Consider the following 12,958-nt stretch of genomic DNA (forward strand, 5'->3'; position numbering starts at 1 on the left):
AAATGAAAAAGGTTCTCCCAGTTTTCCAGTCTTGGCAGATGTTTTTAGAATGAAACATTTATGGAAATTTAAAAAACAAAAAACAAGGCTCAACATATGATTTCCTCATGTGCATCCCTGAGAGGAGAGCCAGCAGAGCCCGATGAGCGTGCTTTATGAGGACGTGTGCTCATCGTTTATGTGCATGAATACTGAGGTGGTGTCTGAGCAGCTGCAGCAGCGCTTTCCTGACTCTCTGTTTTAGGAGTCTCGCAGGAGCAAAGGTCTGATCTGATTTGACTTTCTGGGTCAGTGAACTGAACGTTCAGCAGGAGACAGGAGAACATAATCCTTTAAAACTCCCGTATACGCGAGTCATGTTGCGCGATCGCAGCCTGTGCCGTGGCAGCGCTGTGGAAAATAAAACTCCAACTGTAAGTAAAACAAAGCCTGGCCAAAACTAATCAGCGTTTATACATCCTGGATACGACTAACCTGCAGCTACTGCTAAAACTCGCCTCAGCTTCCACAGACAAAGATCTGACTCTTACAGTAATAATAATAATAATAATAATAATAATGATAATAATAATAATAACACCCCTGCCCAAAGTCCCAGTGTAACATGATAATACTAAAATTATAATTGTGATCTGGTAGAAGAGATTTTACACGCCTGGTTCTACACAACAAGATCATTAAGGTCTACAGGAACAAAACAAACTGACAGCACGTTATGTGAAGTGTGAGATAAGTGCTTGTTATTTATCCAGCTCATTAAAACTGTTTGAATAATATTTTGTGATGAAACTATGCGGTTAACCTTCTCGCCAGCTGTCAGTGTGATGGACGCCAGTCTGCCAGTGACCTTTGGAGTTGAACTGAGAGACGCAATTAGGAAGATAAAGTTGTGTAAATTACACTAACTTTCATTTTTGTGGTTAAAACCCCCCAAAACTGTCGACGTGAAAAAAAACAAACAACAACACTGAACCGTTTAAAAAAAAAAAATCTTACCTCGTGTTGTGTTCAGGTACAAGAAGAAAAGCTCCTAAAAGTCAGCTTCACAACACTTTTTCCTTTAATCTGTCACACCTCTTGTCTCAGCTACAGAAACCTGCATGTTCTGACTGAATAAAAACCAAAACACATCCAATAATTCCATGTGTGTCACTACAATTTTAGTTAATGAGCCCAGGCATGTAGTAACTAATGTTCCTTTAAGCAAACACGCCAAGAACAACAACTTAAATTGCAGCAGTGGAATGAGGCGACGGGAGAGAGGGAGCTGGCCTGGGTTCAGGCCGTTTCTGCCAAAGATGGTTATGAAGCATGTCGACTGAATCCCAGAGCTGACCGCACAGCTCTGCTAATAATTCTGAACAGAATCAAATAAACTGGAATTTATTGGGACTTGTACTCTTAAAAAAAACATGCAGCTCAAACTCAACTCTGACTGGTGCAGACAGACGTGCCATGGCTTTTGACTTTACGCGGGACACATGAAAGAAGACCTGTGACCTCAGGTCTGGATGTCAACTGCTTTCTGTCCAAGAAAATGTCCCAAAGTCTTTAAAAAAATATTTGTAAGATTTGTTTTGGGGCATTTTTTGCATTTATAGGATGGTGTAGCAGTGAAAAGCAGGAGAGCAGGGGAAGACGCCCAGCAAAGGTCACAGGGCAGACTGGAACCCAGACGCCTCCTCGACAGAGCACCTCGAGACTGGTTTCTTACCTGATACGACTTCATAGAGGCTGTAGCGGTATCGGAGGTGATCTTGGCCCTCAAACTTCTGCGGGCCTTGGCACAACGCCCGACAGTCCACATCTGCCCTGTAGTATTTCACCAACGCCTCCTCAAAGAGAGCGATCGCTCCTTCGTACTCGCCTTTATCGTACAACTGCACTGCGGCTGTGAAGGAGCGCTGCGACAGGAGGCGATAATCAAGACAAAAATGATTTCAGCCATGCAGTCACAGACCAATACGATTCCCATGATGATGACAGCTGTGAATAAATAGATCTGATGTCTAAACTAATCCTCTGGTGAATGTCACGCTCTGCCGCCGAGGAAGGGCGGGGCAGCAAATGCTTCAGCAAAAACACTTTGGACTAAGTTAAGTTTTAAGTTAAAACTTTGAACTGAGGCACAAGTTTCACTTAGTGAGACACTCCGTGGCAGCTTCACCACAGCTGCCACTGACATGTTTCCAATCATTAAACTGTAAGGACCATTAACACAAAGCCCCTTCAAACAGGAAGCGCTGTTTTCCATGGTTGCCATTTCCAATTTTTGGGAAGAAGCAAAGTAGGAAAAAGCTCAGGGAGAAATGGTTTTTGTAAGTATTAAATTCAGTACATGTGGTTTATGAAGATGCATCAGGACATGTGTGGCATGAAACCCAAATAAACTGAAATGTCTGACTGATTAAGGTTTTGTGCCTTGCCTGGTGAGGCCGGGCTTCTCGGTCCACAAAGTGGGTTTCCTCGACGCCCTGCAGGTTTTTGTACTGCTCCAGGTCCCGGCCCATCTCCACATGCTCTGGATTGGCCTGGAAGTAGGTGTGAGCCGCCTCTGCAGCCTTGTCAGGCCGCTGCAACTGGAAATAAAAGGAGCATAGACAGAAAGAATAAGGGGTTATTGAAATAATCGTGTCAGCAGAATTAAGAACTGTGGCTGACCCAGAAATGGGATAAAGTTTGAGGTGTGACGGGCATTTTTGGAGCAAACTACAGCAGAATTCAGAAAATAAAAGCTTTTTATCTTCATGTTTGCAGCATAAAACAGACGGACAGCTCTCTGCGATCCATAAGCTGACGTGAAGTACCTGGAAAAGAATCTGCCGCCGTTCTTCTGAAGCATCTGCCCAAAGAAACAGATTACTTTCCTAAAATTTCTGGCATGCAATTTTTGAACTCACTTGAAATAAGTAATATATCTACATTTGTTTCATTAAGCCAGAGAAGAACTCACTAAGCAGATTTAGTAGCCCACACTGTCTCCATCCACATCCTGTCAATAAATAGAGCTGTCAGTGTTACAGCTGCTGGATAACTTCTTTGCACCCAGTGAACTCTGTGGATTTTCTAAGTAATATAACGAAATAATCATTTGTACCTTGTAGTATTACAGTGTTTCTTCCTCACTTACACTCAAATGCATCCAAGGTGCTCGTCTGCCATAAAGGAGCAACACGTGCATGTGCAGGAGTTGGAGGCTGAAACAACAACGCTGCACTAAAAACCTGAACAACTGCTGCCCATAAAACCAAACAACGAGAGGTTTAAAAATTCAATGAAACGAACATTTGGGCGTGACCACTGACGCTTTTTACACACCTCTGGTTCTCCATCGCCTGCTGAAGTTCGAACCAAACACAAAATAGGGAAGAGAGGGGACTTTATTGCCTGACAGGCTGATATGAGCATTTCAGAACAACAATCAAGCTGGTAGGAAGGAAACTTTATCTCAAATAACAAACTGTTACAACCAACGAATATAGAAGAGCATCTGTGAACACACACCACATTGAATCTTGAAGCAGCCACAGAGCCCACCGAGTGCTGAGCCTGTCAGCCAACAACAGGAAACTGAGGCACAGTACGATTGTCGCCCGGTCTGCTGGCTCTGGGTGGGGTGAGAATTTCATGTAAATGATGTGAAAGCTTGGATCCATCCAGCCTCGTATCAGCAACTCATGATGCTGGTGGTGTAATGATTGGGGGGATTGAACACTTTGGGCCCCTCAGTACTAAGTTAGCACTTGGTTACTGTTACAAACCAAGTCCATCCCTCTATGACCGTCTGGCTGGTTGAATAACGCTGGGCTCCGTATATATTAAGCTGCTTTCTTTAGATGTAACTTTTACAAAACACCACTGCTGGCTTCGGCCTGAACCGAACAGAAACAAACCACAGAAAAGAAACGGATCAGGGGGAAGATTAAGGATATCTTGAGCAATTTGAATTCCAACGTTTGCCTTTTTCATCTCTAAAACGACCCACACCGGTTTGTAAGAAGTCGGCTATCAGGACGTGCCTGGTGCCATTCAGATTAGATAGTCATCGTGTTCAAGCCTCAACACGGACACATTTCTCTCTGCAGCCAACTCTGTATACAGTCAACAACACAAACGGGCTCTAAACAACAGCCTGCATTGGATTTGGCTCATTGGATGTCACCAGGGACTGTGTTTTAACTCAAACATGATAAGTGCCTGCAGGTTTTAATCTGCCGTCCTGTTGGATGGCTATAAACACGTTAACCAACAAAGCCAAAACTGAGCGATAAAGGGCTTCAAAATTCAAATGAAGTGCTCGACAGTGACTGAACTGTAGACAGAAGCAGCCGAGTAGAGAGCCGAGAGGATGACAGAACGATTACGAGAGAATGAAACACAGAAACAGAAAGGTGAAAGTTGACAAGGTTGGAGACGATGTTGGCTGCGTATCCCCTGGAACGGCACACTCAGCAGCAGAGCCATCTGACGCTGATTGTCTCAATCCATCATGTCGCCAACAGGTGCAAACTTAAAGCAGACCCCAGCGTTTCACGACCTAACCTCTCTCCAGTCGAGTATGTCGGACTGACCCGGCTGCCAAAAACAGAACTCCACACACGCCAACCCCTCGTTTCGCTACCAGGTACCGATTCCTGTTTGCTAGTAAAAAGGCATTTGTTACAGTAAAGGTCTCGTTCTGTACTCCTTTGTTCTTTGTTAGATAAAGTTTGGGAATTTCCACATGTATGCACGGACATCCTTTTCTGCAGGGACCTTAATGCACAAACTCACATGCTGCAGATAGAAAAACAGAAGTCTATGTTTTCTGTGGGGGATAAAATCTTCCAAGAACTGTACATCATGAAAGCTGGAGTGACCTGCTCTGATGGAAGAAGCAGAACCACAAACAATGAATTTCTTTTTGAAGAATTCCCCCCCCGTCTGTCTGACAGCAGCCTGAGAGGAAAAGGCCAGCTGGACATGCTGGGTTAGTCCTGAGAGTGAGGCGGCATTCCTGGACTGAAGACACGAAGACAGCTATGATAAGACCAAGGTGTCTTCAGCACGTTCCTGATGAAATTCATCCGAGGCTTAAGATAAGAAATAAGATCAGATGGTTGATAAGTGATGAGAACGTGTGTTCTGAAGATCACGATCAGCTTCTTATTTTAAAAAAGCATCGATGTTCTTTGTGGCATGAGTTTGGCTTCCAGCCCACTCCTGGTGAAAACACTAGTAACTCTATTTTAACTCAGTGTAACATAAAAGGTTTAAAAGCCTTTGAAAACCACGCAGGAAGAAGCGGAAACATCAAATTTACACAACCACGACGTGCACAAGCATGCACAATGACAAGTGAGTGACGCAACCTTCGCTGGAGTGCACGATCTGAAGTGGACCAGAGGGAGGAGCTTTGCTCTGATGGCACAGCGCACGCTGCTGCATGCTTCGGACACTTTCGAGATACAACATTCTCCTTTAAGACACTGTTGTCAGCTCTGATCATCTGCTTTGTGCACAGTACCAGCAGGTCACAGCGGCTGTGGTATACAGTACACCCACCTATTCTCTCCCCAGCTGCTAACATACATTCACAGGGACAACATGGCCTGCTTTAGGGAGGCACACAGTGATGAGGACCCCTGCACACTGACGACTAAATATACTGTTCATTAACAAATAGCAAAGTTTAATAGTGCCTGAGTTCATCAGTATGAGATGCTTGCTACCATTTTATGGACAGATAATAAAAGTATTTCTGAGAGTCGGTGTACTGAATCAAACTGTGAAACCCCGCAGTGAGTCCAAGCTGGAAGCTTCTGCATTGAAAACACATGTTCATATATCAAACACTCCCTCAGCATGACGGAGCCTGAATCAGTCATGGCTGTGAGATTTCCATGACGCTATTCAGCAGAAGATTCGGCATACAGACAGTCATGTGTAGGCAAATCCAACTGATGTGCAAATATTGCATCATTGCTATCCTGAGAAATCAGAAACAACTCATTTTTTGCTGATCGTGCAAATCAAGCACCTGACTGCAGCAGATGGCCCCGCCCCTCCCTGAGCCTGGCTCTGCCGGAGGTTTCTTCCTGTTAAAAGGGAGTTTTTCCTTCCCACTGTTGCCAAAGTGCTTGCTCATAGGGGGTCATATGATTGTTGGGTTTATTGTAGGGTCTACCTTACAATATAAAGCGCCCTGAGGCGACTGTTGTTGTGATTTGGCGCTGTATAAATAAAGTTGAATTGAATTGCAGTGTCATCCTCACTCGTGGACCCAGCATGAAACCAGAGACATTACAGGCAAATGCTACCGACAGACTTTCTGATGGTAGGTTTGTTTTTTTTTTCTCCCTTCTGTCAAACAAACGACTGCAACTGTGAAAACTGACGGTTTTTAAATAAGTTAGCCATATTATAAGTATTAATTTGATTGTTGGAAAACTGCACTGTCAGTCACAGTGAACCGAGTTCAGCTTTCACTCTCTCCAAACAGTAAAACGACACGACAGACATATTTTTCCTGTGCAATTAAAACTCACAGCAACACTAAAACTCTGCCATGAAAAGCAAATCTTATGATGTACAAGATGTAAACTTCTGAATGTGCTGACTTCCTCCTCCCTCGTGAATTTCAAAGCAGCACCTGTAGAGATGAATAAGCACCAGTCAGTGTGTCCAGCTTTGAAAAGAGCGACTTGTGTACGAGCTGCTGGACCGCCCTGCCACTCAGAGACGTGCTCTTGATGTGGGAACATGTTAGTGCCAACTTAAATGTGCATTTGCATGCTTTTCTCCTCTGGGGCTGCACCTTCCAGTCAAAGGTATGTAGATAGGTGTGGGCTGGTGCTGCAGACACAGTGATGATGTGACAAAGTGCACATATGGCTGTGCTACAATTGTCTCTGCACACAGCTCTGAACAGCTGAGAGACGAGCAGTCTTTATAAGCTTCTACAGATGCCAAGAAGTTTAAGCTTTGAGTGTGTTACACAGATTTTAGTGTTTACGTCAAAAGTAGGGACAGGAAAAGCTGCAGGATAGTAACGATTTCAAGATTATAGTGCACAACTCCTCTCCTATTCCACTTTTTCTTGCAAAGGTTTCAAACAAATTCCTCCCAAAATGTTACAGCTTTCAAACTTGAGGGTATGCAGGTTGAAAGGCGTCGCTGCTGCATGCAAACTGCAGTTTGTGTGCATCCGTCCTGATCTTTAGGATATGAAAATGTCAGTACCTCGGTTTATCTGCCAGACGTGTGATATGAAATGCTGTCATAGTTGGCAGGAGAAGAGTCAGTCGTGGTTAAAAATACGTTTCCTTACCGTGGATGTAATGGCTGGCAGCAATGGCTGCTCTCACCCGGTGAAGAAACCTGCACACTCCCGCTGACTCTTAAGGCTTTTTATTGCCAGTGAAAGCTGCGGCAGCTATACTGGGTGAAAACCTTGACACCAGTGCCTGCAAGACAAACCCACCGCGGAAAAATGTGTCCAAATGGATGATAACCTCCCAATGAGGCGAGCGCATGCTTCCTTCTGCTTTGCTTCAGAGGTCACCAGCGAGCACTTTGATAATTCAATTGAGAAATTTCAGTTAGTCGTGTCTGTTTGACGCTTTCATTGTGACGTCCCCGTTTCGAGACCACGTGCCAACATTAACAGGAATGAAGAACATTTGAAGCCCATTTTTAAAAAGCACACACTTGAACACAAAACCATTACAAAGGGTGCTTTTGATTTACGTGAGTCTAATTGGCAAGGAAAATGTTGTTCCACCTACACGTTAACCTTTCCATCTTTCACACTTAAGTCTTTCAATCTCTGGAGCTTTGATGGACAAAACATTGCTTCAGTAGAAGCTAACTGGACACACGGACCACATAATGTCTTTACTGTGTGCTGAGGAGGAGGCGTGCCCGAGCCGCTCCTTCATCTCAGCTAAATAAACCAAGGCTTGATTTTTTTTGCTCTACTGATATAATCAAAAAGCCTAACACATTATTGGGACTCCAGCTCAGTTTTTCCATGCTAGTGAGGAAAGCAGCCAGACGGTCAAGGTGCACATTACATGAAACACGGCTAACGCATTGAGCACATGCTGTGGGAGAAGCAAGACAAAAAGAAAAAGTGGGCCAGTGGAACTTTTCCTCTCAGTGATGTCATGGTTAAAGTGGTCCGCTTTGATCTGCTCCATCCTCCTCCTCTCTCATTTGTCCATTCCTGCTGACAGATCTGCACAGTGGCCTCTTTCTGCCCGTCCTTGACCGTTCCCGTCCTCGGCCCAGCGTGCGATGATCTAATAAGGTCACGCCAAAGAAATTGCTAAAAAACTCCTCACTGCTGTTGCTGCTAAAAAGCCTCTTTCATTACACCCATCAAGATAGGAGTCCTGTGCTTCTTCCTGAAAGTGCCTCGGACTGTACACTGAAGACAAAACAGCAGTAGATAATAACGCCACTGTTCAGCAGCGAGCTGGATTCAGACACGTGTTGTGAAACTGCTGGCTGTCCTTAGAGAGGGAGGGGAGAGTGAGCGTAAGTGACCACAGTGGTCTGAACTCATAATGTACAACAGGCGCTCATGATCCAGAATCTTATTAGCTATCCAAACATAACGAGTCCATGAATGAGCTCATATGGATCAGACTACCTGACCTGAGGCGGCTGGAATCTGCAGGCATGCCTGGGCTGTGACTGACGACACTGGGCTGCGGGGGGAACATCACTCCCTCCAACTTCAGTGACATCCAAGGAAAGACTTGCAGGAATGCCGAGACAACCTGACTTTCCCTCTAAGCTATGGTGACACCCACCACATGAGCTACTGTATCCTTGGACAACCATCACAGTCTTTCCCACGTCAGATCGTGCTTCCTGGGCAGCGTCAGGGCACACAGGACCGACTTTGTGTGAAAACGTTAACGAAAACACTAGGTGCAAATGTTTGAAGCAGTGCAGACAGGGTGGAAAATCACCCATAATGTCTTCCTCCTTTTCCCCTCCTCCCAACACCTTCCTCACATTCCCTCCTACCTGAAACACAATAACACGCTCTCTTCTCCCAGGGAAAAACAGGCCTGGTTAGCCAACGTCTTTATTTTGTTATTATCCCGCAATCTCACACTCCATCGGTTTTCATTGACATAAAAATAGGTGCCTCTTTCCCAAACTGGAAAAATGTTGACCAGTCCAAGAAGTGTGAAATCTGTCGCTTTGTGTAAATCTTTCTTTAGACACTGACAGAAACAGGAGCCACAGACACCCGCCCAGCTTTCTCAGCAGCTTTTACCATGTTGCACGGGATTAAAGGGAAACACTGGGAAAATTGGCTTTCTTGGTAAGTTTTACTCTCCCACAAGATTAAAGGGGAAACGTGCGGTACGTAAGAGTTTAAAAAAAGCTGCAGGCTGTAGCTTTACATTCACAGAGGGTGGAAACCTACACACAGAGGGGAGTTATGGGTAACATGAGCTGATTAATCCCAGCATGCAGCGCTGACCTGCGAATCAAACAGGCTCACGCAGCCGAGGATCAAACTTGCCCTTGGAGTTGGTGAGAAAGAGACGAGATGTCACAATAACCTCTGAGCGAAAGCTGTTTGCTCTCATCTTATCTCTCTTTAAATAACCAGACAGCGAGGAATTTTCCATTTTGGAGGATGTTTTGAGAAACGGCACATTTAAACAGTTACACAGCATGCCAATCAGAGTCGGGGGTCAAAGGTCATTTCCAGACGTGGCGTTTGTGTGTCCAAGCTAAAATAAAGACAAATGTTGAGTTTACACAAGAGACGTACAACAAATGAGCGAAACTGTCAGTGTGAGAGAGACAGCATTCATCCAGCTACCCCCCAAATCTCAGCCCACACACCCCAGAGGAACAGAAAATATATTTGTTCATGTAAAACTCAATCTGCTGATTACAGCTGCCAGCTGCCTTTCAGTGACAAAGGGCGCCCACACCCACCAACTTCTTCTGTGGGGCCTTTGCTGAGAGACTGAAATGCATCCAAGAGCCACAGCTGGACGAGAAGATTTCAACAGAAGATTCAGGAATTTGGAAACATGTCAAGCCTTCAAACTCGTGTCCTTTTAGTTTGATAGAAATCTCCATTAAATGTGCAATTAAGCTCATTTTCCCACGTCTCTGTAATACTGAGCGCGTGAGCTACCACGACAGAAGGAACATCCAAAAATCCACTCAGCTGCCAAGAGTCAGGAGACGGTTCAGACTTGGTTCAGCCTCACTCTGATTGGAGTAATGGATCCACCTTTTTCCTCGGGGGTTAGAAAAACAAAGAATGACGGAGTGGTTCTGCTCAAAGTGTCATAAAAAGACTACAGCCCATAAATCACACCACCATCCACTGAGCCTCAGTCAGGGGGGAAAACAGAAAAACCCTTTTACTACATGGAAAAGGTGAAGAAATGTCCAAAAAAAGCAGAAACAATAAAACAGTAAAACCTGCGTGAGTCAAAGACAGAGAGGAATGTACGTCCTCTCTCTAAGCAGACATACTCCATGTCAAAAAAACAAAAACGAGAAAAACGTCTCAAGCCAGGTATGACGGCTCTAATTATTCCCTTTCACTACGTCCAGCTGAGTTTCGCATCTCCTGCAGAAACCACCATCACTGGAGAGCGATGCAGCTGGATACAGGAGGCGCTGCCACCCCAGGGGTCAAAGGGTGAGACACCGAGGAGGTGGGAATGATGAGAACAGCTTAGTAAAAAGGGAAAAAAGAGGAAAAGAAAATGCAGACTGGAGTTCAGCATGTTACCTCGCAGTACGAGGCAAAAAGCCGGGTAAAATATATGCTACGAACTTTTGGACATAGAGAGAAACACTTTCTTCTGATGTGGCGTTCACTTGTTCTCATTTAAACCAATCACATTAAGGATGTTTTTCCATGTTAGTTTAAAAGTAATAATATCTGCTCAGTAAATGCAGCACGCTTTTTATTATAACTCTGTTATAAATCCGCAACAATGGCAGCGGACTCTGTTTTGTGACCTACAACAGAAAAAACAAACGATTGGCTGCTCCCTTATTTACAAAGGGCTCGTCACAGCAGGAAGACGGCCCGCGTCGTCTCCTGGGAATCAAACCAGGAATCTTTGGCGTGTTAGCCAAGTGCGCAAACTGCCACACTATGGAGACACTATGGTGAACTACAGAAGTGAACAAATAAATCAATCAAGCCACATCGGTGTCAGCTAATATGAAAATAAGAGTGAATTTCATTTTGATTAGCAGCTGTTCAAGAATGAAAACCTCAGGATAAATTAGCTGCATTATCCACTCACAGACTGGAACAATTATTAGACATGGAAGAAATTCTCAGTGTAGCTGCAACCAAACTGCACCAATGTGTGCGCAAACACGCACTTTTACATCCTCCCGCTGCGACATTCAGCACAGCCTGCTTGCATGTGACAGCGACAATAACTCTGATTTATGCGCGCGCGTATTTAACAGTCCAAATACATTCTGCACATAATGGGATGATGCAAAGAAAAAAAAAAAGAAAAAAAAAAAAGACATAAATCCTCAGTGGAAGCACTGGGACGAGTGTTTCAGATGTTTTCTCAGCATGTCGCCACTTCCCTCTTGGGGGCTGTTTGAACGCCCCCTTTGTGGGCTGAGCGTGGCTCTTTGCACATATTTGCTGGGGACTGCAGCGGAGCGTGGACACAAACGTACGTTTCAGGATGTGTTTGGACATGTGGTGCGGAGAAGAACTCCCGCTCCCATGAAAAGGGTGAAAACATCTGATGTCAAACTGAGGGTAAATCTGAGCAGACCTGGGCGCTGCGCTGCATTAAGCCAGTTCGAAGGGCTGCTGTAATGATTTCATTGGTTGGACACCTTCACACGTGTTTTCTAAATTTATCCTTGCCTAGAAAAGAAGAAGAGGAGGAGGAATCCAGTCCATCCATGAGAAACAAAAATATTTTAGTGTGATTTCTGGAAATGAACATAACATTGTTTAGCTTGGTGGAGGCAGTTATGAGCGGGCTACAGAGCAATGCTAACTGTCTTTAATGGCCTCTCAGCTGCTCTGTACTCCGTCACAAACACAACATACGACTGCTGATGCTGTCACATTGCACAAATGTAACATTCTTGACACCCAGCATGGGGACTGGAATTCAGCTCAAGCCTGCCAGTGCATGCACACGCACACACACACACACACACACACACACACACACACACACACACACACACACACACACACACACACACACACACACACACACACCACACACACACACACACACACACACACACACACACACACACACACACACACACTTAAAATCACATGAGAATGGTTACGAGACATTTTTAATGGGAATCTGTCAGACCTGAGGCTTTGGGGAAATTAACGTTCGTGTCCCGTGCATGCTTTCCACAGCAGTGGAATTCAAAGGATCAGTGTGTGCTGCAGCCACTTTTTACTCCTCTGATAAAGAAAGAAAAATGTTTAACCAAGCAGGTCTGTGCCTGTCTGCGTCTTCCTGTTTGTGGTCAGATCCTCTGCAGAGGCATTCGCCCCCTACCAGCCCTTTTATTTGATGGGCTTGGCTGTGAAGAGCTGGACAGGGCTGAGGTCAGGGGTCATGGAGATGTCGGGCTGATGACCCAGAGGTGACAGGTCGCATGAACATGCATGCTTTGCATTCTCAAGTAGTCATGGAGGAAGCATGGAGCACAGTAGGGGGAAACTGTTCAATAAAGAGAATATCAGGTGTCGATTCGGAGATCCAAACCAGCTTCACGTGGTGTAAAACTGGTTAATGACATTTATAATTACAACATAAATGCCACACATAAAGATAATCTAAAAATCCATATTTATTATTAACTTAAGAGTCAATTTGACATAAAATCACTGGATTTTATTGACTCAAAGTCCGTGTACAACGGTCAGGAGGAACAGATGATGAGTAATAGACCTGAGAAGAAA

General features: G+C 44.7%; 1 protein-coding gene across 1 annotated transcript in view; it reads right to left on the reverse strand.

Annotated features, from left to right (window-relative positions):
* p3h2 (prolyl 3-hydroxylase 2) overlaps positions 1–12,958 on the reverse strand; it is a 44,440-nt gene that overhangs the window by 10,098 nt on the left and 21,384 nt on the right. The window contains exons 2-3 of the mRNA XM_005479199.4: positions 2,427–2,579; positions 1,715–1,904 (exon numbers count right to left, since the gene is read on the reverse strand). Coding sequence (XP_005479256.1) covers positions 1,715–1,904; positions 2,427–2,579 — 343 coding nt within the window. The remainder of the gene's footprint in view (positions 1–1,714; positions 1,905–2,426; positions 2,580–12,958) is intronic.

Source organism: Oreochromis niloticus, linkage group LG23 (assembly GCF_001858045.2).
Source record: "Oreochromis niloticus isolate F11D_XX linkage group LG23, O_niloticus_UMD_NMBU, whole genome shotgun sequence".
Classification (NCBI taxonomy): Eukaryota; Metazoa; Chordata; class Actinopteri; order Cichliformes; family Cichlidae; genus Oreochromis; species Oreochromis niloticus.